Below are 27,520 nucleotides of genomic sequence, written 5' to 3' on the forward strand. Positions count from 1 at the left end.
TAATATTCAAAAGATGTCATATGTATACTGTACTGTATAATATGTCATATGTATACTGTATAATATTATGTCATATGTATACTGTATAATACTGATACTATGTATACTGTATTTGCAATATTGATAAGATATGTCATAAGTATAATGTATGATATTGAGGACCAACAAAGGCGTATGAGTGAAACAAGTCAATATTTATTTTTTCATGGCTAGTTAGAAAAATAAAAGTGTATTTGCATGAATGTAAAGTATAGAGATACTGTATATGTACAGAGTGTTGTATAAAAATGAATAGAGGTATGATTGTGTGAGGCATGATCACGTGTCCTGGACTTCAGTAAAAATGTCACTTAAGAAGTACTGGGACACGTTGGTGGGTTCTTCTTGGACTGCCGTGCTGCTGTGGTGCTCACATCCAAAAACCTGAAACACAACACGTATCTTGCTGACCACAGCTGGCCTGCAGATGGCGCTATGCGTGCTGCTTACCTCAGCTGCACAGGGACCTGCTTCTGGTTCTGCTAGCGTGGTGTCCACCGGTACTTCTGGTTCTGCTAGCATGGTGTCCACTGGTGCTTCTGATTCTGCTAGCGTGGCGCCCACTGGTGCTTCTGGTTCTGCTAGCGTGGTGGCCACTGGTGCTTCTGGTTCTGGTCGCAAGGTGTCCGCTAGTGCTTCTGGTTCTGGTAGCGTGGTGTCCACTGGTGCTTGTGTGGTGGTGGAAGGGTTTTTGTGGCGTGTAGGTCTCTTTCTCAGTAAAGCTTTAACTGTGGGTCGTCTGGAAGCGGCTTTGACTCGTGTGGACTCGTTGGACTCAGTGGCACTGCTTGTCCCAGACAGGAAGGACAGAAAGCCTTTGGGTTTCCTAAAAGAAAAATCAAATAAAAATAGAAGTAAAAAAGAAAAGCCCCAGTGAAAATGTAAGAAAACACCAAATCCCATGGCCAATCATCTCAAACTGCCACCATCATTTTAACAAAGACAAGTGTTCTTATTAAGATAAAAAAATGCTTCATTTGACAATATTATAACATTTTTGTATAAGAATCTTGATTGTCATACAAGTGTAAAAAGAAGCAAAGCACTATAAAACAAGAAAAGTTAACTTGAACAAGTGAGTGCGTACTTCACGTACACTTCCTGTGTGTATTCTTTTTCTTTTGATCTTAAAGGCTCCCGGACATGACTGATCAACTTATCTTAAATATGTGATATATACAAGTAGTTAGTAATGATGTTCTACATGTTTGATTTGTGAGCGGGAATGGTAAATGAGTAATAATGACATTTATAGATGAAGTAGCTCTCGCAGTTCAGCCTCATTTGTGGAAGTGACATCATCGAGGGGACACCTGTCAGCTAAAGCAGAGTAAGCAAATGCTTGTGGAGGTAGACGGTGAACGTGGTTGAGTAGATTGTTCATCCAAATAATCGTCATGCCAAAATGTCGTGTTGCTGCTGGATGTTGACAGTATCCCGGTGATACTGTACGTTTTTCTTTTCCAAAAGAGGAAACTTGAAGACGCAAGTGCAGAGAACGAGGGACAGATGGACACCCACCTGGAGTTCTGTTCTTAGCATCTCCACATGGTGGCCGCGTTGGACTTGCACTTTCTCTCCTACCATACAAACGGTATGATGTAAAAGTTTATTGGTTTAAAAGTGTTGACGTTTTCATAGCGTGGTATACCTTGAAAGTGCCAAGTGGCCCATGCCTCGTTATCATTTATTTAACAATGTGCTTGTTATTTACTGGGAGTCTCTTCATTGGATACCAGGAATGTCATTTTTGTGTTGTAAAATGGAACAGCGTAGAAGATAATTACAAACAGCAGCACAACTGATGGATCATGTCAAGGACCCTTTACAGCCTTGTTGAGGCTGCTTCTTCTTTTGGAATAAGTGTTGTAAAAAGCCAAAGAAAAAGTGCTGATGCTGACTGAAGTGGACTCTGGTGATGTACGCCAACGTGTGGCATGCCGATTCCAACGTGGGAGTTGGACAAGGATTTTATTAGGAGTACTATGTACTCATGGGTACTACTATATGTAAGCATCATGTATCATGTCAGTCTTATGGACCAAGTGTCCAGAGTGTTTGGCACCTTTTGGGAGAACTTGCTGCTCTCCATGGCGCTGCCAAGGTACACGCCTGCTGGTCCTCTGGTGGCACTACGTCATCCTCCATTGATGCACTCTGTCACAAAAATAGCACAAAATAACACCATTTCTGACTCCAATGAGCAATGTATGTACCACACACAGTATGTATGTGCTACATACAGTATGTATCTACTACATATGTACTACGTACAGCATGTATTTACTACATGTACAGTATGTACTATATAGAGTACGTACTTATACAGTATGTACTATATATGTATGCATGTACTATATACAGTAGAACATGTACCATATTGAGTATGTACTATATATGTATGTATGTACTACTGTATATACAGCATGCACTATATATGTATGCATGTACTATAGAGTATGTACTATATATGTATGCATGTACTATAGAGTATGTACTATATCTGTATGCATGTACTATATACAGTAAAGCTTGTACCATATAGAGTATGTGCTATATATGTATGCATGTACTACTGTATATACAGCATGTACTATATAGAGTATGTACTATATATGTATGCATGTACTAAATAGAATATGTACTATATATGTATGCATGTACTAGATAGAGCTTGTATTACATAGAGTATGTACTATATATGTATGCATGTACTAGATAGGGCATGTACTACATACGTATGTACTATATAGGGTATGCACTACATATGTATGCATGTACTATATTTTTTAAGCAATGCGTAAGTATAAAGCTATGATGGCTATAAGCCAGGGATGGGCACACTATGGCCCGGGGGCCACATGTGGCCCGCCAGTTGCTTCCAAAGTATTTCAACCTTAAACATACAAGCTGGCAACATGACTTGCACGTAGTCAGTCAATGTGAGACAACCTTTTGATGGTTTTTCACACGCAATGGACCAAACAACGTCCCACTGTCTGGGATGTTCACATACTATTTTAATACTACTACTACCTGGCCATACTATTATCAATCACAGTTTACACTGTATATCACATCCTTTATTCATGTACATTCTGGGTGTCTTAATCAGTAAAAAAAACCCTGTAAAATTGTTTTTTGATATGGTCTGATGTTTAAAGTGCTCCTGAAAAAAGTGACACAAGCACATTCATATAGCAGATTGTATGACACTGTAACTCCAGGTGGACTGTTAGAGTTATAAGCCTAAAAGAGTGTGCATGTATCAAATATATAGTCTGTTCATTTTGTTAACTCAATGCGGCCCGTGAGTCAAAAAGTTTGCCCACACCTACTGTAAGTAACGTGCAAGTATAGAGATATGACAGCTGTAAGTACAAACATTCAAGATTCAAGAGACATGAATACAAATAAATAAATAAATAATAAAGTGCTATGAGTGTGTGCGTGTGTTGCGTGCGGCGTGTGTGAGTGCTTCGTTGAGAAGCCTGATGGCCTTTGGGTAAAAGCTGTTCGCCAGTCTTGTGGTCCTGGACTTCAAACTCCTGTAGCGTCTGCCTGACGGTAGGAGTGTGAAGAATGAGTGTGGATGTGTGCTGTCCTTGATGAGGTTGTGTGTTCTTCGTAGGACTCTAGATTTATAAATGTCTTGCAGTGAGGGGAGGGCTGCCCCAACAATGTTCTGTGAGGTCTTGATCACCCGCTGGAGTGCCTTCCTATCACGTGTTGTACAGTTACCGTACCAAACAGTGATGGAGGCGGTAAGGACACTTTCCACAGTGCATCTGTAGAAGCAACTAAGGATTTTGGTGGACATGAGGGGAGGGGGGGGCAGGCCAAGTGTGAGGAGCTTATTTGTGAGTTTGTGGGGGCTGACTGTGTTAAATGCAGAGCTATAGTCTATAAATAGCATTCACCATGGAGGCAGCAGAGGGAGCCTCCAGGTGGCTGTGGATCAGGAGGAGCGATCTGTGGGCCAATGCTACTGGGACACAAGCCAGGGAATGATCAACCCTAGGTTGGGTCACCTGAGTGAGGGCGTATGTTGAAAGACCCGAAACGCCCGATGAACTCAGGAACATCACTGATGATGTGTCCCAGTGCATCTCACGATGTATCTTTCATTGACAATTACACGCCCACACATTCTTGCACCTTTATATATATAAAGTCTTCCCCACATACAGAGATACCTGTACATATGCACACTCACAGTACATACGTACTGTGAGTGTACTGTGAGTACATTACTCACTGAGTTAACCAGGGTGTTATTATGTTATGTTGTACAGCGACGGTGATATCAGGAACATCACTGATGATGTGTCCCAGTGCATCTCACGATGTATCTTTTATTCATTTAAAACTGGCACAGCCAGTGACACCCAGGAACAGGCTGGTGACGACTGGAGAGACAATTGACAGCCCGGAAAGACGGCAACCGGGGCAGGAAGGGGTAGCATCCCAACTTGCATCAGAGGTGGGGAGAATGAGTTCCCTAACAGGACGGACACAACGTTGACGTCTTTGGCAAACGGCTTATCGACGACGACAACCGAAAGATGCATTTGTGGCAAGGTTTGCAAGAACGAGCGCGGCCTAAAAATCCATCAAGGCCGAATGAAATGCTTATCGCAGGAGAGTGCAACACAGCGCACAGGAACCATGTCCTGGTGAGACGACGGAGAAGCCCGGCCGGGAGACACCCCACAGAGCCCAGAACCTCCAAGTGCCAAGCTCTCCAGCTCCCAGCATAGTAGTTCAGCAGCCTCGTATCAAGTGGCCTCCAGCTAACCAACACAAAGTGTGGCACCAATTTGATGAGAACGTCACCACAGTCATCGAATCAACAGCAAAAGGGGATGTCGACAGACTGCTTCAGACCATAACCACCATCATTGTCACCTACGGAACAGAGATGTTTGGTGTGGAAGAGAGCAAGTCCACCAGACCCAACTACACCATGAACCGTAGGGCAGAGAAGATCCATCAACTGCGGCAGGAGCTTCGGTCCCTGGCAAGACAGTACAAGGCAGCATCTGAGGAGGAGAAACCGCCACTGGCTGAGCTCTGAAACATCATCAGGAGGAAACTCACGACCCTGCATAGAGCTGAATGGCACAGGAGACGCAGGAGAGAGAGAGCCAGGAAGCGAACTGCTTTCATAGCTGATCCATTCAGATTCATCAAAAAGCTTTTGGGGCAGAAGCGCAGTGGGCATCTAGCCTGCTCCAAGGAGAAGGTAGACTACTTCCTGAAAAACAACTTGAGTGACCCTGAAAGAGAGCAAGACCTAGGGCTCCTCAGTGCCTTATTGGACATACCATCTCCCACTGTCGACTTCAACACCTGCGAGCCCACCTGGAAGGAAATCTAGGATGTGGTTACTGCTGCCAGATCCAGATCAGCTCCAGGACCCAGTGGAGTACCGTACAAGGTGTACAAGCGCTGCCCTGGACTCCTTAGAATCCTCTGGAAGACGCTGTGTGTGATTTGGCGCAGAGGAGCTGTAGCGGATCAGTGCAGGCTTGCGGAGGGTGTCTGGATACCCAAGGAAGAGAATTCCACCAAGCTGGAGCAATTCAGAACCATCTCGCTTCTTAGCGTTGAGGGGAAGATCTTCTTCAGCATCCTTTCCAGAAGGTTGACAGACTTTCTCCTCAAGAATGCCTACATTGATACTGCTGTCCAGAAAGGTGGTATCCCTGGTGTGTCAGGATGCCTAGAACACACCGGAGTAGTCACCCAGGGAGGTGCGGGAGGGCAAGGGAGACCTCGTCGTGCTCTGGCTTGACCTGGCCAATGCCTTCGGCTCCATACCCCACAAGCTTGTTGACCGTCACCATGTACCCAGAAAAATCAAGGACCTCATTCTGAATTACTACGGGAACTTCAGACTCAGAGTCACTTCTGGGAGCAAACATCTGACTGGCACAGGCTCGAAAAGGGCATTATAACTGGGTGCACGATCTCAGTTAGCCTTTTTGCCCTGGCCATGAACATGGTAGTCAAGGCAGCCGAAAGGGAGTGCAGAGGTCCTCTGTCCAAGTTTGACATTCGGCAACCACCCATCAGAGCCTTTATGGACGAACTCACCGTCACCACGACATCTGTGCCTGGTGGGAGATGGATACTCCAGGGCCTGGAAAAGCTTATATCCTGGGCAAGAATGAGCTTCAAACCAACTACATCCAGGGCAATGGTGTTGAAGAAGGGAAAAGTGGCAGACAACTTTCGCTTCTTCGTGGATGGCACAGCAATCCCATCTATCACCGAGAAACCAGTCAAGAGCCTGGGCAAGATCTTCGACTGGAGTCTCAGGGATTCATCCAAATCACCATCAAGGAGCTTGAGACGTGGCTATCGGCGGTAGACAAGTCTGTCTTACCCGGCAAGTTTAAGGCGTGGATTTACCAGCATGGCGTCTTACCCCGGGTACTTTGGCCTCTGTTGGTGTACGAGGTGCTCTTGTCGACTGTAGAGACCCTGGAGAGGAGGAACATAGATGGACGGGCTTCCCACGCAGCCTATGCAGTGCAACAAGGTATGGGAAGACCAACAAACTACAGCTCCCTTTCAGCAGCCTTGATGAGGAATTCAGGGTCTCTCGCACAAGAGAGGCCTTACTCTATCGGGACTCCAAGGACTCTAAAGTAGCATCAGCGGGCATCGTGGTGCAAACTGGCAGGAAGTGGAGGGCTCAAGATGGTCTGGTGGTGGCTGAGTCCCGGCTGAGACACAGGGCTCTGGTGGGCACGGTGGCAATGGGTCGATCTGGGCTGGGTGCGATTCCTCAACCTTGCTATGAGAAGGCACATGGAAAGGACAAACGACAGCTAGTCCTAAAGGAGGTGCGGGCAGGGGTCGAGGAGGAACGGACCAGCAGGATGTTGTGCATGCAGCAGCAGGGAGCATGGCCAAAGTGGGCGGGGGTGCTGGAGAGGAAGGTGACCTGGTCTGAGATCTGGAATGCAGAACCCCAGCGCATCGGGTTCATGGTCCGTGCTGTTTATGATGTCCTGCCCAGCCCAGACAAGCCAATCTCCATCTCTGGGGCATGGGTGACTCTCCAGCATGTGCCCTGTGCTCCAGGAAAGGCTCTCTGGAGCACATCCTAAGCAGCTGTTCAAAAGCCCTCGGGGAGGGTCGTTACCGTTGGAGGCACGACCAGGTGCTGAAGACTGTTGCTGAAACCATCTCCAAGGCCATGGCCAAAAACATCAGCCACAAGCAACAGCTTGGCAAGAGGAACATCGCCTTTGTCAGGGCTTGAGAGCAGCCACTACCACAGCCCAAACCAGCTGGCTATCTCACCTCAGCAGTGGACTGGGATCTCCGAGTTGACCTAGGCAAGCAGCTCAAGTTCCCAGACCACATTACAGCAACTTCCCTGAGGCCAGACATTGTGCTAGCGTCAGTCTCTTCAAGGCAGGTGCTTCTGTTAGAACTGACAGTTCCCTGGGAGGATCGTATAGAGGAGGCAAACGAGCGGAAGCGGTCAAAGTACCAGGAGCTGGTTGAGCAATGCCTAAGAGCAGGGTGGAAGGCACGATGCGAGCCCAATGAAGTAGGGTGCAGGGGCTTTGCTGGCCGCTCATTGCGCAAGGTTTTCACACTACTTGGCATCACCGGGGCTGCAAAACGGAAAGCCATCAAGTCCACCATGGAGGCAGCAGAGAGATCCTCCAGGTGGCTGTGGATCAGGAGGAGCGATCTGTGGGCCAATTCTACTGGGACACAAGCCAGGGAATGATCAACCCTAGGCTGGGTCACCTAAGTGAAGGCGTATGATGTTGAAAGACCCGAAACGCCCGATGAACTGTCCCAGTGCATCTCACGATGTATTTTTCATTAATTTCTGACATATGTGTCCTGGCCCTGTAGGTGAGAAAGAACTGTGTGGATGTCAGCGTTGACTGCATCATCAGCGGACCAGTTCTGGCGGTATGCAAACTGTAGAGGGTCCACAGTGGCCGGGATGCTCTTTTTGATGTGGGTCATGACTATTCTTTCAAAGCACTTTATTACAATAAGAGTGAGTGCTATAGGGCGATAATCATTTAAGCAGGTCACGTTGCTCTTCTTGGGTACGGCCACTGTGGTGGTGGACTTAAAGCAGGTCGGTACAGATGCTTGTGCAAGCGACAGGTTAAATATGTCAGCAAGCACATCAGCTAGCTCTGATGAGCAAACCCGAAGTGCACGGCCTGAGATGTTGTCTGAGCCTGCTGCTTTTCGTGGGTTTGTTTTGTTCAGAACCCTGCGCACATCAGCTGATGTCACCATAAGAGGTGAGTCCTGTGTGCTCCCCAAGTCCAGCCACCCTCTCTGCTCATCAGGAGTTTGGGTGTCAAAGTGGGCGTAAAACTCGTTCAGCTCGTCAGGAAGTGGTTTGGCTGGATGTGGCTACGCTACTCCGCTGTCGATACTCTGATGTGCTGTAGCTCCGCCTACATGCGCCGAGGGTCTGAGGTGGAATAGTAGCCCTCCAGCTTCTGTCTGTACTGTCTTTTGGCCTCTCGTATGGATCTCCTCAGGTCATATCTGGCCTTTTTGTAGTCCTCAGCGGTGCCCATGACAAATGCAGACAAACGAGCACGTCGCTTAGCCCTTACATCACAGTTCATCCACGGTTTTTGATTGGGGTATTTTCTGTAATACTTGGTGGTGGTAACAGTCTCTATGCATGTGCTAATGTAGCTTCCCTCCACGCTGCAGTTTTAAACACATCCCAGTTTGTACAGCCAAAGCAGTCCTGAAGTACTTGATCAGTTTCTTCATTCCACACTTTAACTGCTGTACTTACAGGGGGAGCTTGCTTGAGGACTTGTATGTATGTTGGATAAAGGAATATGGATATGTGGTCGGTTTTTCCAAAATGGGGTCTTGGAACAGCCTTCAAAGCACCTTTCATGTTGCTGTAGACTTGGTCCAGGATCTTATTTTCTCTCGTGGGAAAGCTTACATGCTGGTAATATTTGGGGAGAACAGTCCTGAGGTTACAGTGGTTGAAATCGCCAGATATAATGAATACAGCGTCCGGGTGTTTGGTCTCGTGTTTATCAATGATGTCATGCAGGAGGCCCAGTGCACTAGCAGTGTTAGCTCGTGGTGGAATGTAGACAGCTGTCAAAAACACAGCGCTGAACTCACGAGGCAAATAAAAAGGTCTGCATTTCACCATAAGCAGCTCAATGTCCGGTGAGCAGTGCTTTTCCATCGTCTGTACATCTGTGCACCACCATTTGTTTCCGTAAACACAGACACCGCCACCTCTGTGTTTACCAGACACCGACGTGCGATCTCCCCGGTAAGCAGCAAAAGGTTCCAAGTGGATCGCCGAGTCCAGTATGTCCTCCGTTTTTGACGTTTTGGTGTTAATTCCAGGCATCATGTCACGTAGTACAAGTGTTTTCTCCCACAACATTGTGGCATGTATTAAACAGGTAAGGTGTTATTGTATCCATTTAGTTGAAAAAAATGACTTATTTTAGCTTGTGTAGCTTTAATTTGTTTCCTTGCTGGTGTAAGCATTGCCCCCCTCCTTCTGGCTTTGTCGTCTTCTCTTATGAAATCATGTTATGCACTCCTCCTGATGAGAGATCAACCATAAATGCAACTTAAATGTGTTTTCCCTCTCCTACTATTATAGTGCAATAACTATGGTCGCCTACTGACATCGAATATGAGTGCTAGTCATTTTTAAAGCATATATAAGACCATGAAAGTGGAACGTAAGTATTTCAAATAAATAATAATAATATATAAGTCAAATGCAGTCTACTGTGGCTAATCCTGATTGTTGTTAGCAACTGAGACGACGTTATTGGTTGTTCTTTGTCGTCACATCTCCACATTTGGTCACCCTCCATGCGAGTAATATGTTCACCCACAACACTGTGGCCGTACCGGCGCCACTCAACGCTCACGAGGCTGACTAATGACTTTTGGCAACACGTTGAAGCCCAGTTCCGGCTGTGAGGAATAACATAGAACGTATTTGCATGTAGTGGCCACGCTGGACCTCCTCTTTTTCACATACCATAGAAACGCTATGACGCACTGTTTTAGTGGTTTTCAAAGCATGACTTTCACATAGCCTGGTCTACATTGGACCATGCTAGTTATTATCATCATTCATTTAACAATGCGCTTATTGTTAACTTAATTGGCCACAGATATGAATGGTTGTTTGTCTATATGTGCCCTGTGATTGGCTGGTGACCAGTCCAGGGTTTACCCTGTCTCGTGCCCGAAGTCAGCTGGGATAGGCTCCAGCATACCCCCACGACCCTAGTGAGGATAAGCTGTATAGGAAATGGAGGATGGATGGATGCTTATTACTGTGAGTTACCATGGTGGTGCGCATCTCGTCATTGGATATGAGGACGTCAGGCGTGGAAGCATCTTGCCCTGCTACCACATTGCCCACTGCAAGACTGTAGGAGGGAGCGCCATTAGACACTAAGAAGGCATGGTGTGTGTCCATACTGATTCACTAACCTCTGCTGCACTGACCAATGTGCTTCAGGGATTAGAGTTGGCGGCTGGGGGGTGGCGTCCAACACCTCCCCAGCAGAGACAACTGGGATCTCAGTCAGGGAGAGGATAAAAAATGGCTCATCAGGATCCGAGGGCACCGACAATGCTGAAGAGGGAGCAGACACGTTGTTGGTCAACGTGCACACAGAACATAGTAACATACAGTAGTAGAAGAACATAGTAATAATGGTAATAACAATGACAATTATAATATTATATAATTATAAGAATATAAAAAATATACAAATAATAATAAAATATTATAATAATATAATTATTAATATTATAATATAATTATGATTATTATCATGGTTCTTCTTCTTATTATTATTATTATAACAACACCTCCTCCCTGAGCTACCACCTCATCGTGGTGGAGGACTTTGCGTGCCCCGATGATCCCAGGAGCTAAGTTGTGGTTCAACAGACCTACATTGGTATGAAAAAGTATCTGAACCTTTTGGAATTTCTCACATTTCTGCATAAAATCACCATCAAATGTGATCTGATCTTTGTCAAAATCACACAGATGAAAAAACGGTGTCTGCTTTAACTAAAACCACCCAAACATTTATAGGTTTTTATATTTTAATGAGGATAGCATGCAAACAATGACAGAAGGGGGAGGAATAAGTAACTGAACCCTCTGCCTAAGGAGACTTAAAGAGCAATTGAAACCAATTTTTACCAAACAATTCAAGTCAGGTGTGTGCCCAATCACTGATGAGTGGTTTAAAGCTGCCCTGAACACTATAAAACACACAGAATTGGTAAGAATTGTCTTGATGAGAAGCATTGTCTGATGTGCACCATGGCTCGCTCAAAAGAGCTGTCTGAAGACGTGCGATCAAGAATTGTCGATTTGTATAAAGCTGGGAAAGGATACAAAACCATCTCTAAAAGTCTGGATGTTCATCAATCGACAGTCAGAGAAGTTGTCTACAAATGGAGAGAGTTTGGCACTGTTGCTTCTCTCCCAAGGAGTGGCCGTCCACCAAAGATGACGCCAAGAGTTCAGCGCAGAATCCTCAGAGAGGTAAAAAAGAACCCTAGAGTGTCTGCTAAAGACTTACAGAAATCACTGGCACAGTCCAATATCTCTGTGCACACATCAACTATATGTAAAACAATGGCCAAGAATAGTGTTCATGGGAGGACTCCACGGATAAAGCCACTGCTGTCTAAAAAAACATTGTTGCTCGTTTAATGTTCTCAAAAAGGCACTTGGACACTCAACAGAAGTTTTGGCAAAATATTTTGTGGACTGATGAAACCAAATTGTTTTGGAGGAACACACAACATCATGTGTGGAGGAAAAATGGAACAGCTCACCAACATCGACACCTCATCCCCACCGTGAAGCATGGTGGAGGGTGCGTCATGGTTTGGGGCTGTTTTGCTGCCTCAGGGCCTGGACAACTTGCAATCATTCATGGAAAAATGAATTCAAAAGTTTATCAGGATGTTTTGCAGGAAAACCTGAGGCCGTCTGTCAGACAGTGGAAGCTAAAAAGAGGATGGATGCTGCAACAAGACAATGATCCAAAACACAGAAGTAAATCAACTTCAGAATGGTTTCAGAAGAACAAAATACACATTCTGGAGTGGCCAAGTCAAAGTCCACACTTGAACCTCATTGAGATGCTGTGGCATGACCTCAAGACAGCGAATCATGCCAGACATCCCAGGAATCTGACTGAACTACAGCAGTTTTGTAGAAAAGAATGGGCCAAGGTTAGTCCTGATCGATGTGCCAGACTGATCTGCAGCTACAGGAAGTGTCTGGTTGAAGTTATTGCTGCCAAAGGGGGGGCCACAAAATATTAAATGTGAGCGTTCAGTTACTTATTCCTCCCCCTTCTGTCATTGTTTGCATGCCATCCTCATTAAAATATGAAAACCTAGAAATGTTTGGGTGGTTTTAGTTAAAAGCAGACAAAAGTTTTTTCATCTGTGTGATTTTGACAAAGATCAGATCACATTTGATGGTGATTTTATGCAGAAATGTGAGAAATTCCAAAAGGTTCAGATACTTTTTCATACCACTGTATATGATGAAAGAAAACATTGGACCACGTTTTCCCTTGCCCGGAAGCGGATCACCGGGGCCCCCCTCTGGAGCCAGGCCTGGAGGAGCGGCACGATGGCGCGAGTCTGGTGGCCGGGCCCACCCATGGGTCCCGGCCGGGCACAGCCCGAAGGGACGACATGGGTTCCCCCCTCCAATGAGCTCACCACTCATGGGTGGCAGCGGAAGGCAGGGACCTTGGCGATCCGATCCTCGGCTAGAGAAACTAGTTCTTGGGACATGGAATGTCACTTCTCCGGTAGGGAGCTGGTGCACGAGGTTGAGAAGTTCCAGCTAGATATGGTCGGACTCACCTCAATGCACAGCAAGGGCTCTGGAACCAGTCCTCTTAAGAGGGGATGGACTTTGTTCCACTCTGGTGTTGCCAGCCGTGAGAGGCGATGGGCAGGGGTGGAAATTCTTGTTGCGGCCCGACTTGTGGCCTGTATGTTGGAGTTTAAGCCGGTGAACGAGAAGGTAGTTTCCCTCCGCCTTCGAGTGGGGGACGGGTCCTGACTGTTTGCTTATGTGCCAAAAAGCAGTTCAGAATACCAACCCTTCTTGGAGTCTCTAGAGCAGGGGTGGCCATTACGTCGATTGCGAGCTACCGGTAGATCGCCAAGGTAGTTAGTGGAAACCTTTTCAATATGTTGCCTTGACTTGGGCTGCATTGTCTTTTGCATCATCATTTTCCATTCTTGTATATGGCTAATGTTTGATAGCAAATGTTAACTGGATGTAATACATGAACTGTGTGTGCTAATGAACGTTACGCAGCTAATGTGACTGACATATTACCAGTACTCACTCACTAGTACACAACTATTTAGGACTTATGTGGAATGATCTTTATTTCCATATTGAAGTGAATTATGATAGCAACTACTTTGATGACCTGGAAACTTTGAAGTACAGATGACGTCTCAAGAAGCCTTTCCTTCGTTGGACAACTCCTGTACGACTGAGAGCCTACACAGAAGATTGTTTTTGTTTTACAGTTTTATTCATTTACAGTTATCTTATTTATTACCTTATTTTATATTGGAATGTTACTGTACTATGTTTATTCTAACGTTTTCTTATATTTTCCCACCATATTTGGTGGGCTTTGAATATTTTGAAAGGCCAAAGGGGTGAGTTTGGGAAGATCTTGGAACGGATTAGGCTATTTACATGTATTTTACGCTTAGTATAACATAAAAACCCTATAAACATAAAGGTTCTCTGAACGGATTATTTACGTTGTAGGGGCATCTACTGTATTCATGTTTTTTTAAAAATAAATACTGTATAGTAAATATATACACTTTCTATATTTATCGTAATAGGTACATCTGTGGGACTTGGTCATTTTAAAAGTAGTTCGCAGGCTAAAAAAAAAGTGTAAGCACCCCTGCTCTAGAGGAAGCACTGGAGAGTGCTCCCTCAGGGGAATCCCTTGTTCTGTTGGGGGAATTCAACGCTGACATTGGCAGCGACAGTGAGACTTGGAGAGGCGTGATTGGGAGGAACGGCCCCCCCTGATCTGAACCTGAGCGGTTCTTTGTTATTGGACTTCTGTGCTCGTCACAGAATGTCGATAACAAACACAATGTTCAAGCAGAAGGGTGTCCACATGTGCACTTGGCACCAGGAAACCCTAGGCCGCACTTCCATGATTGACTTTGTGGTCGTATCATCGGACTTGCGGCCATATGTTTTGGACACTCGGGTGAAGAGGGGGCGGAGCTGTCAACTGATCACCACCTGGTGGTAAGTTGGCTCCGATGGCGGAGGTGGATGCCGGTCAGACATGGCAGGCCCAAACGCATTGTGAGGGTATTGTGAGGAGTTTCAACTCCCACCTTCGGGAGAGCTTCCACCATGTTCCCAGAGAGCTGGCGGACATTGAGTCTGAGTGGGCCAAGTGGCCCAAATGAGTTTTCTCCGTAGGGTGGCTGGTCTCTCCCTTAGAGATAAGGTGAGAAACACTGTCATCCGGGAGAGACTCAGAGTGGAACCGCTACTCCTGCGCATTGAGAGGAGCCAGATGAGGGGGCTTGGGCATCTGGTCAGGATGCCTCAAGGACACCTCCCTGGGGAGGTGTTCAGGGTAAGCCCGAGCGGTAGAAGGCCTTGGGGAAGACATGTCTCCCAACTGGCCTGGGATGGCCTCAGGATTCCCCGGTAGGAGCTGGATGAAGTGGCCAGGGAAAGAAAAATCTGGGCCTCCCTGCTTAGGCTGCTGCCCCCGCGACCCGATCTCGAATAAGTGGTAGAAGATGGATGGATGGATGGATGGATGGATGGATAGATGGATTATAACAACACAGCTAATTGACTTACTTTCTGGAAATATTGAGAGGCTAGCAAAAGTTTGGTTCTGTGCAGTGCTCAACGTGGATTCATCCTGCAATCATGGAGGGAAAGAAATGAAGAAGCAGCTGTATGCACACTAATCATGCAAAGCACACCTCAATGGCTCCCTCTGCTGGCACCGCAGGGTCAGGCACGTGGTCTTGGGCAGCAGCAGTGCTGACAGGATCTGGTTAAAATGATACAAGAAAAGGAGGATGCATCACTGGTGTTTACGGTTGGCAGGGCAGGGCTGTCAAACCTGAATCTGCCACTTGTTGGGGCTGTGGACTGCTTTTTCCAAGGCTGGGTTTGACACTTGTAGTTGTTGTGGAGGTTTTTGGCAAAGGAGGATCATCTGCACTTTGAGTGTGATGGCAAAGAAAAGATGTTATCAGATGCTTATAACCTGTCCCACAAAGAACCTGCTGAGCTTACCATTTAAGGGGGTGAGTGTCTGTGGTCATCCAGGACAGTATCTTGACAGTATTTTGACCTAGCGGCAGGATATTTGATGGGAGGGCAGGAAAGATTTGGCCATCAGATTTCAAGGAAGTCCCGCCCTCGGTCTTGTCCTGACAAGGAGCTGTGTAGACTTCTGTTTCTTTGCCAGCTGTTGTCACTTCAGTGCTCTTATTTTTACTTTCCATGGCGACTCCCTCATCATTTCCAGACTGTAGGTCTGAGTTTTCCCCTACTAGCTGATATTGTGAAGTTATATGAGATATTTGCTTTGAGGATTCACCTCCATCCTTTGACTGCGACACACAGCGTATCGCTCTAGCGGGGGATCTCAAATTGGGTTTGACTTTGGGGAGGCGTCGCCGCCTTTGAGTTGTTTCTTTTGATGCCTCTGAGACAACTTCCTTGTTGTTATCTCCAGATGAAGAAGGGTGCTCTGTGGGCTCCAGTGGTGAGGTAACACTTGGACACGTTGGTGACTGGGCTTCTATGCTTGGGCGGTCAGAGGATTCAGGCTTCAGAGCAGAGTTTGAGCTTTCCTCCATGAGCTTGCTGCCTTGGAGAGCTGCAGCCTGCTTTGCATGACATTCTGGGCGAAAAGCTGATGGCACCACATTGTTAGCAGAAGTCTGAGTTCTTTCGGCATTAAAGCTTTGTGTCTCAGCTGCAGCTCCAAATGTTGTTGCTTTTTTCATTCCTTCATTTTCCTTTCCAGAATCCACCTGGTCAGCAAGTTTATCGGCTGCTGCCTCCTTCAGCTGACTACAAGTCTCCTCTGTACGTACCACACTGGTGCTAAATCCCATGGATGGAGTCACAGATGAACTTCTTTGACTTGTTTTTTCTGTGGAGGAACTACAAGTTGGTAGTGGTTCTACTTCAGATGTTGTTTTGCTGCTTGATTCCAGATTTGCAGACAGAAGCGTTTCTTTTGTGGTTTGAGGTTTAGATTGTGCACTTTTTAATATCTGTGAAAGGTCTGGTTTTGGTTTGACCTCCTGGAATCGAGTCCTCCTGGTGGGCTGAGATGATGGGAGTCTGCTGGAGTTCTGACATTCATGTACTTCTGGTATGACAACATGATCTCCTCCTTCTTGGACCAAAGATTTGTTTGATTGTTGAGCTAGTGATTCTGTGAGTGTCTGATTATTCGGACCACATTCAATCTTATCAGCATCTGTGGGATTTGGCTCACTACTGACCTGATCTGCAAGTCCAGTACTTGTCTTCCTCACATCGCTCACAGGCAGCTCCTCTGTAGATACCCGAGTAGAGCTTACTTTCATGGGTGGTGTCCCAGCCAAAGCAGAATCGACACCCGGACTTGTTATGTCAGAAAAGAAAGTACAAATTGGTTGTGGTTCTACTTCAGATGTTGTTGTGCATGTTGATTCCAGACGTTCCGGTTTAGATTGTACACTTTTTGATAACCGTGGAAGGTTTGGTTTTTGTTTGACCCTCTGGAATCGAATCCTGGTGGGTTGAGATGATGGGAGTCTGCTGGAGTTCTGACATTGCTGTACCTCTGCCTTTGGTATGAAGTTATGATCTCCACCTTCTTGGACCAAAGATGTGTTTGATTGTTTAGCTAGTGATTCTGTGAGTGTCTGGTTTTTCGGACCACATTCAATCTTATCAGCATCTGTGGGATTTGGCTCACTACTGACCTGATCTGCAAGTCCAGTACTTGTCTTCTTCACATCACTAGCAGTCAGCTCCTCCCTAGATACCAGAGTAGAGATTACGTTCATGGGTGGTGTCCCAGCTGAAGCAGAACCAGCACTTGGACTTGTTTTGTCAGTATCTAAAGTACAAGTTGGCTGTGGGTCTACTTCAGATGTGGTTTTGTGAGTTGATTGCAGATTTGAAGACAGACTAGTCTCTTTTGTGGTTTGATATTTTGATATTTGAGGAATGTTTGGTTTTGGTTTCATCCTGATGGGTTGAGATGACTGGGGTGTACTGGAGTTCTGACATTCATGCACCTCATGATCTCCACCTGATTCTTGAGTTAGTGGTTCTCTGAATGCAGGTTCATTATTTGGAGCGTTTTCACTTGTTTCAGCATCTGTACACTTGGCTTCCATGGTGGCCTGTTCCAAGTCACATGTCTGTTTTTTGGAGGACCCACTATGTTCTGCTATGTTTGGGGTTGGTTCTTTAGACAAGTCAGGAGCAGCACTTTGGCTCTCCACAGTTGACCCGGGTGGTGATGTTTCTGGTTGAGGTTTGGAATGTGCAGCTCTTGAGGCTCTGGCAAGGTTAGGCTTTGGTTTCACCTTGGATGAGTAAGCTTTTCTGGTCTGTGGGCTTGATTGCGATGGTAGAGTTGAGTCAGGACCTGAAACAGGTCCCTGTTCTTGGCCTGTCCCTTCACCAATCTCAGGTGAAGACTCTGTGTGTGTTGACTCAACAGGTGTGGTGTCAAATGTATCTGCGGCTTTCTGGTCTAAGGATACATACAGAACTGGTCTGGAACTGTTTTCTTCGATGAACTCCGCAACAATCTCCTCTTCCAAACGTCGACAAGTTTCATTTCCAACGTCCAAAGGTATGCCTGCAATGACACACACGAGTAAGACCTGAAACGGCAACACAATAAGTAGGCCTGTCAGGATAACCAATAAATCAACTGTAACACAATGCTTGTTTAAGTAGGCCTGTCATGTTTTTTTTTGGCAATGATGGTCCAGCAAATCATGTTATGTTGCTAGGCCTATCTCCAAGCACTGACGTGATGGCGTGTGTGTGTTGAACCTGTGTTCTGATCCTGAGTGGTGTCCGACTGGGAGAGGAGAGACACATTGCTGATGGTCAGCAGAGTTTGAGCAGCCTCGTTGTAGCTCTGCACCTCAGACACTGGATCAGAAAAATAAGCTTCTGTCAACATTTGTGTTTGACACTCAAGTGTTGAAAAAGGAAAAAGAAAACATACTCAACCTGCCTTCAGTGTGCTCGGAGGAAAGGAAGTCTATAACATCCTGAAAGACAAAAAGAGAATATTAGCTTCCTAACTAGTGTCACTTTGTAGGAGAGGAACAACACCAACTAAAAAGAAATGACATTGAATGAAATAAAAGGAAAACATCAATGATAGACGCATGAGATCAACTAAACGCATGGACGTGTGGCATGACCTGTGACTGAAGCTTGGCGGTACAACTTTGTCCAGTAGATGGCTGTATGTGTTCTTAACATACCTCATATGCACCCGCTCTGCACAGCAAGAGGGGGCAGTGCTACATTGCTGCTACATTAAACCAGTAATCAGACCACTCCAGACCATCTTTTTCAAAGCAACTGGTGACAAATCTAGCGAAGAGACTTGGAGACTCGGATATGAAAGCACAGATTGCACTCCCCAACATGAGCCCCTCCCCCATCTAAAAGCAACCACAGGTGGCTATGTCTTGTTTGTGGCAGTAAAAAAAATTGGCAAAAAGCAGCGATAGAACAAAGTTCATAAAGCCTCATGGCCAATTATGCAACCATTATGTCAGCTTCCCCCACACCCCCACCTGCCAGCAACCACCACCACACATAGATTGTAGTCCTGTGGGTATTTAGTATCTAGTTGACATTGGTGTGAAACTCTTAAGCACACTTACGACCAGAAGGTCCAACTGATGCACACAAGGTTCTCTTGACCCGGTCTCAATTTGGGCACGCTCACACGATGAGTTGAGGCAGAGTGCATCTTGGGACATGTCCAACACAGACATATCAGCAAAGATATCGAGCTTCACGGGACATTGGGAGAGGAGAGAGGGGTGTGTGTGAGGCCTGAATTATGAAATGCATGCAAAGACACCACTGATGCAAAAATGACATTAAAACACTCAATCAACGACAAAACATAGTCACCTCCTCCACTATGTCTTCCTCCTCCTCCTGTGGGATGGCGGCATGGGGGGAGCACAGGCTGGCAGGTACTGGAGCGCTACTCTCCTCCCTGGCGCCACCGTTAGAAGACCCCTGCTCCTCCATGTTTGCATCCTCCTCCTTGCTGGCTTCAGAAGGAGATGCTCTAAGCATACCCGGTTTGGGTTTTTTGGTAGCTGAGGGTGCCTCAGCTGTTCTGCCCCTCTTGGGGGCACTCTTGGGTTGGAGTTGAGGCTGAGTGGAGGGCGAGTCCTCCTTGGCAGGGTAATTTAAAAGTGCGGTAGGTTTGGGGACTCTCCCATACCTACCAAATACAAACATGCACAGATGAATGAACAGCAGCGATAGAGACTGCAAGCAGGGAGGGGCTACATCCTTTGCAGGCTGTCCCAAGTCCTTTTATTCTTATTTTGGAGGATGTTAGAAGTGTACCTGGTGGGTTTTGCAGGTTTAATGGGGTAGTCTTCATCGCCAGAGGAGTCAACATCATTATTGCTGGCTATTCTTGAAGATGATGTCTCTTCGTTGGCCTGAAAAAGGTAAGCAGGACCTTCAGCAATATCTACCTTTGCCTAACTAATGGAGGTTATGGAAGACCACACAAACATGACATGTGCTACATGCTAACTGACACTTTTCTCATGTTAGCCACCATGAACCACCAGCAAAAATGGTAAAAGTCACCTTCTTTTTGGAGGTGTTGTTCTGTTTAGCGGAAGCACCATCTCTATCTTCGGGTACTGTGGTAGAAAGAGGAGGTAGACTTTTACTCCATTTTCGGCCCAGAGGCACAACAGGTTTGGTCACTCTACCTCGAGAGAGCTTAGCGGGCCGGATGGCGGGTCCCTTGGATGTTTTCTCCATCTCTGCACTGTCACACCTGTTTGGGGAAAGATATTCCCATAGGAAATGAGGAAGAACTTCCAGCAAAGCTCAGAGATGCTTCCTTACACTTCCGAGTTAGGCTGATCCTCAGGAAGTGCAGCTTCAGTGTCTTTGGGGATGCAGGCCACATCTGAGGAGACATCAGTAAAACAAAAATATGAATAATAATATTAATAATAATAATAATAAGCAGGCTATGGAAGAAAAGTGCAACACTGCTGACTGACTTGTACCTTCTTTGCTGCTCTTTGCACCTGTTTTGCTTTTCCTCTTTGTCAGCTTTGCAGCAGAGGGGTCCTCCTCACTCCTGAGTTTGCGTTTTCTCTTGGCTTTACAGACTAAAGTTCCTGCCTCCTCGCAGAGCTCCTCGTTCTCTTTCTCTCCATCCTCCGCCTCAGAGCTTAAGAGGACATCCTCGTCCTCTTCCTCCTCGCTGCTGCTGATCTTGCTGGCAGCTTTTTTCCCTTTTAAAAGATTTGATCAGGTGAATCATTCAAGTACGTAATCCCTCGCAATATCACGGTTTTTCAAAAATTGATTAATTAATAAATGATGTGGTTGAATATGGCCTGTTAAAGCAAAGTGTACTTACTCTTGGTCCAAATCAAGTATTTTTCATGATTTAACCAAATGAAGTCAAATACAAATACAAGGCAGCAGAAGTATTGTAATTATGAATGTAGTATTCTACATTGACCATTAGGTGTCAGTGTTGGGTGAGACAGCCTCACTATGGTTCCCTAGGGCAGTGATTTTCAACCAGTGAGAAATGTTGGATGTGCCTTGGGAAATTATCTAATATCACTTTATTAACCATTTGTGACAGATGCAATACTCTTCTGTGTCAGTGGAGGGCAGCAGAGACAATAGAGTTAGTGCTGAACGGCAGGTGATAGTGTGCAATCACAGCAAGACGAGCAAAAGACAGTGATGAAGAAGTTTCTGAGAAGGAAAAATGCAAATGCCGAACTGGGCTCTCGACAAAATTCTGACCCAGATGAAGGCCCTAGTATGAGTGGTCAACAAAAGAAAAAAGACAAGACAGTGAGCTCGAGGCAATACAGCGAAAGCTATATTGCATTTGGATTTACTTTCACCGGGGATGCAACGGCACCAACTCCGCTTTGCTTGGTGTGTGGTGAGAAACTATCCAATAGCACCATGGTGCCAAGCGAGCTAAAACGCCATCTGACAACGAAACACCCTTCTGTTCAAAACAAGCCGGCAGACTATTTTGTATGTTTACGTACAAAGAATGAGAAACAGGCAGCTTTTTTTGAGAAAAACCACAAAGGTAAACGAGAGAGCCCTCAAAGCTAGCTATCTTGTTGCTCAACTCCTAGCTAAATCCAAAAAATCCCACACTGTGGAATAAAAATTAATATTGCCAGCTTGTTAAGCCATTGTAAATGAAATGCTCAGCCATGACGCGGCCAAAGAGATAGCTAAAGTGCCTCTGTCAGATAACACTATTGCAAGACGGATTGATGACATGTCTGCAGACTCGAAGATTCGCATCAGTCAGAAATTTGCCTTGCAACTTGAGTCAACGGATATTAGTGGACACCGTCAGCTCTTGGCCAACGTACATTTTGTGGATGGAGAAGTCATCAGAGAAAACTTTTCATTTTGCAAGTCTCAGCCAGAAAAATCAACAGGAGAGGAAATATTTCGGGTCACGTCGGAATATCTTGACAAAAGGGGGCTCAAGTGGGAAAACTGCGTAGGTGTCTGCACTGATGGGGCCGCAGCCATGGTCGGGCGCATCAAAGGCTTTGTGCGCAGGGTCAAAGAAAGAAACCCAGATGTTACTGTCGCGCACTGTTTTTTGCAGGCCCTCGTTGCAAAGACCTTACCAGCAGATTTCGCTCCTGTGTTGGATGATGTTGTGCGCATTGTGAACTTTGTGAAGACGTGACCTTTGAAATGTCGCTTATTTGCGTCTTTGAGTGAGGAAATGGGAGCGGATCATAAAGTCTTATTGCTCCACACGGAGGTCCGGTGGCTGTCATGCGGCCAAGTTCTGGCATGTGTGTAAGAGCTGCAAGAGGAACTTAAAGTTTTTCTGACAAAGGAGAGATCAGATTACTCAAAGCTGTTTGCAAGTGATGAGTGGTGTGCAAAGCTGGCATAGTTGGCTGATCTATTTCATCATCTGAATGAACTGAGCACACGGATGCAAGGTTGAAATGAAAACCTGCTTACAAGCACTGATAAAATGAACGGATTTCGTTTAAAGGTGCAGTTCTGGCAACAACATGTGCAGCGTGGTAACCTTGAGATGTTCCCTCTCACCGAGAAACTGCATGATGGCAACACTGCTGCAATGTGCCAAGTGATTTACACACATTTGAAAACTCTTGAAGAGAGTGATTTACACACATTTGAAAACTCTTGAAGAGAAGTTTTCATTTTATTTCTCTTCAGCCTTCACAGAATGCCTTGACTGGGAGAGACCCATACAGCTCAGCATCCGTTGCTGGAAAGGACATGAGTTTAAAGGAGCAAGAGGAACTCATTGAATTGAAATAAGCTCGTGGTTTCAGGCTAAACTTTGCTGATCTTCCTTTAGACAGTTTTTGGTTATCTGTTGCCATTGAATTCCCCATTTTGGCCAAGAAAGCTATTGTGATATTGCTCCTGTTTTCAATCTGTGTGAGCTGAGTTTTTCAAGCTTGACTGCGATAAAAACTAAAAACAGAGAGAGACTGAGCGCTGTTGAGGAAGAGCTTCGTGTGTGTCTTTCTACCATTCCTGCCAGGATATCCATTTTGTGTTCATCGAAACAGGCCCAGGTTTCGCACTAGGTAAGTATAAATACATTTACAAACTATATTATCAGCTATATGTATGTGTACTGTGTTGGAGAGTCATTTTGTGTCATTTTGGTTGGTGGTGTGCCTTAGGATTTTGTAAATGTAAAAAATGTGCCGCGGCTCAAAAAAGGTTGACAATCCCTGCCCTAGGGAACACATTCAGGTGTGACACTGCTCCAGCAGGACTTTTACTCACGGCTTAAGTGGCTTACTTACTCGTATTCCGTATGTATAATTTTCTATCTACCATATTGGGTAACAGGAGGGTAAGGGTGACTATAGGGGTGTTAATTCATGTCTAGTCTAGATTGTTAACAGGTTTTCTATGTCATAACTAGGAAAATATTCCATTTAGTAATTCGAATCCTACTTCATTCATGGTGGTCAAGTGTGGAACCAATGGACCACCATAGATGAGGAATTACTGCACACATTTTAAGAAGCACTCACTCTTTGTACCCTTTGACTTTCTCTGGTGCTTCTTGGGGGCATTCTTCTCCACAAGCGACTTGAGGTTCTTTCTGCTTTCCTGAAATTCCAGTATCTTCTGCAGCAGCTTAGAAAAATACTCAATGTCCAGCTTGCGTCTCTCTTCTGGAAGACAAACACCAAGTGTCCTCCTAGGATGCTTCTTTTCAAACTACACTGCTCAAAAAAAATTACCGAATTACCGAAAGCTTTGTCCACTCTCCAGGAATTCTGCCGCTCTTCCTTCTTAAATTTGTTCTGCAAGGTTGCATGCCCCCAAACATCAATGTACAACTTTTTTATGCCAATGAATAAAGAGACTGACCCACCCTTATCTCCGATCGTGTTCTGTTGGGAAAAAGCTGACAGATCATGGAGAAATCTGTCCCCACCATGCTGATAGCCAGGAAGAACATGTCTGTCTCTGCAGGAAGATAGCACATAGACTAGATCAAGATCTCAGTTGGCTACAGGCATGGGCTGCTTAGTGCTTTCAAGGTATACCAACATACAGTATTACTCACACGGAGGCTCACCATATGTGGAGATGTGATTGACAAGGAGATAAGTGGAGGATAAGTGCTACAAAGCAGCAACCACTTAACAACAAAGACAGGTTTGTGGAAAAGTACGACCTGCCGCTATGAAAGAACATAACTTTACAAGTTTTTTATTATTATTTATGTTGTGACCTTCCTGAGCCACTTGACTGATTTATTTGCATTTTGCTAAGAAAATAGTAGTAGTAGACTGTAGACTGCATTAACGACATTTTATTCATTTATTACCGTGTTTATAATTCACTTATTGATTGGAAATACATATGTTCCACTTTCATGGTGTCTTATATACTTTAAAAATAACACTTTTTCCAATCAAAATATTTGAAAATAAGACATTTTACAGCTGTAATAGCAATACGGTGAAAGCATCAAATCCTGATATTTTTGCATACATGTTGGTTATCATCACAGCCCGTGCCTGGTTGTACATGGAGCAGTACATGTTGTCATGGTTCAAACCTTCGCTGGACCAGGGCTTGCAATACGTAGGCGCCCTGAAGCTGGAGTACATGGTGGTGGACCCACGTTCAAAGATGGGGTCTCTGTCTTCTTCGGGGTTGGATCCTTTGGCTCTCTGGACCTCCACAGTCAAACTGAACAGACGGATTGCATTCGTCATTGCTTCAGCAGATGAAACAGTCTTACTCCTGAACTTTGTTTCATTGGTCCGAACGTGCACCAACCTCTCCTCGTCCAGGATCAGCGTGCCATCTTCTGCCACTTTGACCTGCGGAACCATCAGTGCCTCATCTTCCTCTTCCTCCTGCCCCGCCTCCTGTTCCGTCTCCTCACCCCCCTCCTCTTCCTCCTCCATCTGGTTCCCCATCTTAGGGATGACCTCTGGTTCTGGTTTCTGCGGCCCCCTCTCTGGTGGTCTAGAATGGACGGCAGGATGGGCTAAGTGAAGGACACCTTTTCTATAGAATACACCACCACCCTGCAAACTTACACTTCCAGTCTTGGACCATTCAGAATACCAGTCTCCTTCTCCTGAGTGCTGTCTTCTAAACTGGATCTAAAACATGGGAGAGAGTCCAGTCAACACCCAACCTCATTTTTAAATTCAGATCCAATCCTGATACCTGAATTTGGATAGCTGCCCATATGTATATCATTCTGATACCGGACCTCTGTTTGCTTTAACATGCAACCACTCCAAAACAATATCAGCAAGCATAGCTAGAAGAATATTAGCAAACATACCTAGAAGAATATCAGCAAAGGTAGCTGTCCCAAAACATGCAGCACTACACGCACATACGCACACACACACACACACACACACAAAGCACTCAGTCTGACGTGTTCATGGCTGCACAGACATTCGAACTGCACGGGACTCCTACCATGGTCATGTACTTCCAGGTTGCTACATTAGCATTGTTGATTTGATATCAGGCTGTAATCGCACGTTTAGTGTCGTGTGAGTTAGTGATGTCCGACTGTGAATGCATCAGGCGGAGCACTTGTGTGGTGCTGCATGTGTTGGGACAGCAACCTTTGCTGATATTGTTCTACCTTTGCTGATACTGTTTTGGCTATGTTTGCTGACAGCATTTAAGCACAGACGTGGTTCATGGTTAGTAAATCTATATGGGAAATTTCTCAGACGTGAATTACGCCGGTATCGGAAGGTGATACCGATACAGGATGGGATGAAGGCTGATGACTTTAAAAAGTGGGATGCACTTACGACATGGGGTTGGACAGCGGTAGGTACCGAATGAGGTCCCTCATGGTCATTTTGGTGGGATCCACACTAAATTGCTTTATGTGCTTCTTTGACTTCCTGATAGCCTGTAAGATTATAGAGATTATAAAGATTACACGCCGGTCACCTAGACATGCATGCTCTCAGATGATCCCAATGTATCCCACTGAGCATCGTCCAGTGCTTTGAAAACTTGAAGTTCTGAATGCTCACCTTTTCTTTGCGCATCTCCTGTTTCAGCAGGTCCCGTAGCTTCTGAGCCTTTTCCAGCCTCTGAATATCTGACGGATCGTTCAAAAGTCGGCTCAAGGAGGACCTGGGAACTGATGACCTGCCCTTCGACAACAGAAGAGTCTTGGCCTTTTCTGACAGTTCAGCTGATTCTTTGTCTGGCATAGAAACTTTATCCACAGGTCTAGGAGAAACTTTTATTAAACTGTCAGGTGTCTTCTCTGGCTTTCTGCCACCTTCTGGCAGTGGGTGGGTTTCTTTTCGGGGGTCAGCAGACCCGTCAGAGGAGACAGAAGTGGAGTGTATATGAGGCAGCTCTCTATTCGCAGAGGGCTTCGGTGGCGATGGTGACCGGAGTCCCCGCAGGGCTGCTGGAGTTGTAACTTCATTGGATGTTATCGGCTCAAGTTCTGCGACTTTTGCTGGACTTTCAGAGACCACCTTGGCGGGGGACTTGAGCACTCGAGGGAGGGTGGAGGGGCGACCCGGGGCCACTCTGGGCTTGACAGAAAAGCGCTTCCTTCTCTGGACGCCGGCTGAAGAGCTGGAACCTTCTCCACTTGTTTCGTTTCCATCGCTACCCGAGAAAAACAGTTTTGATATCAAGTCATGTTTCACCTTTCAAGACACACAAAATTTAAAAATAAAAACCCTCACCCTGAGGTGGTAGCTGCAGCCCCAGGAGTGTCAGCTGACTTGCTGTCAGTCACAACAGAAACAGATACATTGTCGTTGATTTCTTTCGAGGACTGGGTCGCCTCCTGACTCACTGCAGCAGATTCCTGTGGCGCCGCTGCTGTCCTCCCAGGTCCGCCCACATTAGGACGAACGCTGAACCTTGACCGCCGAAACATCTAGACCTGAACATTTAAGAATAGAACATCATTTTACAATTAGAATGATCATTATTTAGGCTAGCCCTGCCATTGGCTGGGGACCAGTCCACCCCGCCTGTCGCCCGAAGTCAGCTAGGATAGGCTCCAGCATACCCCCGCGACCCTAATGAGGAGAAGCGGTGTAGAAAATGTATGGATGGATTATTTAGGCTAACCTCCGGTAGACACCGGGTACTCTCTGCAGGTGAGTAAATAAACACTCTATATGAGGAAATAGGGTATTGTTACTGTATGAAATATGTACAATATATCAAATTCAACATATTACGTCAGGAAATCTCACTCACAAGTGGAAAAGTAATAGTAGAAGCGCACACACACACAAGCCGACCGGTGCGGTGCTGTTAGCATTCTGCTAACAAGCTCCACATTCATGTTATTTCAGCCTAGGGAACAGTAAACATTTTATTATTCATTTCAAGCGTCGTTTCTAAACTCATACCTTTTCACGAGTGTATTTCCTGAGAGAAACAAAAGTCACTTAGTCTACAAGTAACAGAACCACGTATGACCAGGATACGTTAGTCCGCCATCTTGTCCATGACGAATCATGGCCGGCGAAAGGCACTCTGGGAAATGTAGTCGGAATTGGTATAGGGCAGAGGAAGCTACGCTGTAAA

The 27,520-nt window shown here is 45.7% G+C and overlaps 1 protein-coding gene across 7 annotated transcripts; it reads right to left on the reverse strand.

The window, feature by feature from the left end:
• Positions 1-133: 133 nt before the first annotated feature.
• zgc:162472 (uncharacterized protein LOC553495 homolog) lies at positions 134-27,466 on the reverse strand. 7 transcript variants are annotated; one of them, XM_054756772.1, is made up of 28 exons: positions 27,343-27,466; positions 26,662-26,864; positions 25,987-26,581; positions 25,756-25,859; positions 25,012-25,077; positions 24,746-24,937; positions 24,522-24,655; positions 23,829-23,923; positions 23,703-23,757; positions 23,491-23,625; positions 20,449-20,679; positions 20,282-20,345; positions 20,143-20,210; positions 20,015-20,070; positions 19,763-19,860; positions 19,313-19,634; positions 19,057-19,188; positions 18,384-18,429; positions 18,206-18,307; positions 15,425-18,005; positions 15,249-15,349; positions 15,106-15,176; positions 14,978-15,041; positions 10,546-10,690; positions 10,397-10,481; positions 2,105-2,196; positions 490-865; positions 134-423 (listed from the first exon to the last, which is right to left on the reverse strand). In XM_054756772.1, exons 2-28 carry the CDS (start codon positions 26,856-26,858, stop codon positions 319-321), a joined length of 6,312 nt encoding a protein of 2,103 aa, XP_054612747.1. In that variant the 5' UTR covers positions 26,859-26,864; positions 27,343-27,466; the 3' UTR covers positions 134-318. The 7 variants fall into 7 exon arrangements, 5 of the variants coding, with proteins under 5 accessions (XP_054612747.1, XP_054612745.1, XP_054612748.1 ...); XM_054756770.1 differs by having other exon boundaries at positions 23,482-23,625; XM_054756771.1 differs by having other exon boundaries at positions 135-423; positions 18,393-18,429; positions 23,482-23,625.
• Between the last annotated feature and the right edge of the window lie 54 nt (positions 27,467-27,520).

Source organism: Dunckerocampus dactyliophorus, chromosome 17 (genome assembly GCF_027744805.1).
Source record: "Dunckerocampus dactyliophorus isolate RoL2022-P2 chromosome 17, RoL_Ddac_1.1, whole genome shotgun sequence".
In the NCBI taxonomy this organism is placed as follows: domain Eukaryota; kingdom Metazoa; phylum Chordata; class Actinopteri; order Syngnathiformes; family Syngnathidae; genus Dunckerocampus; species Dunckerocampus dactyliophorus.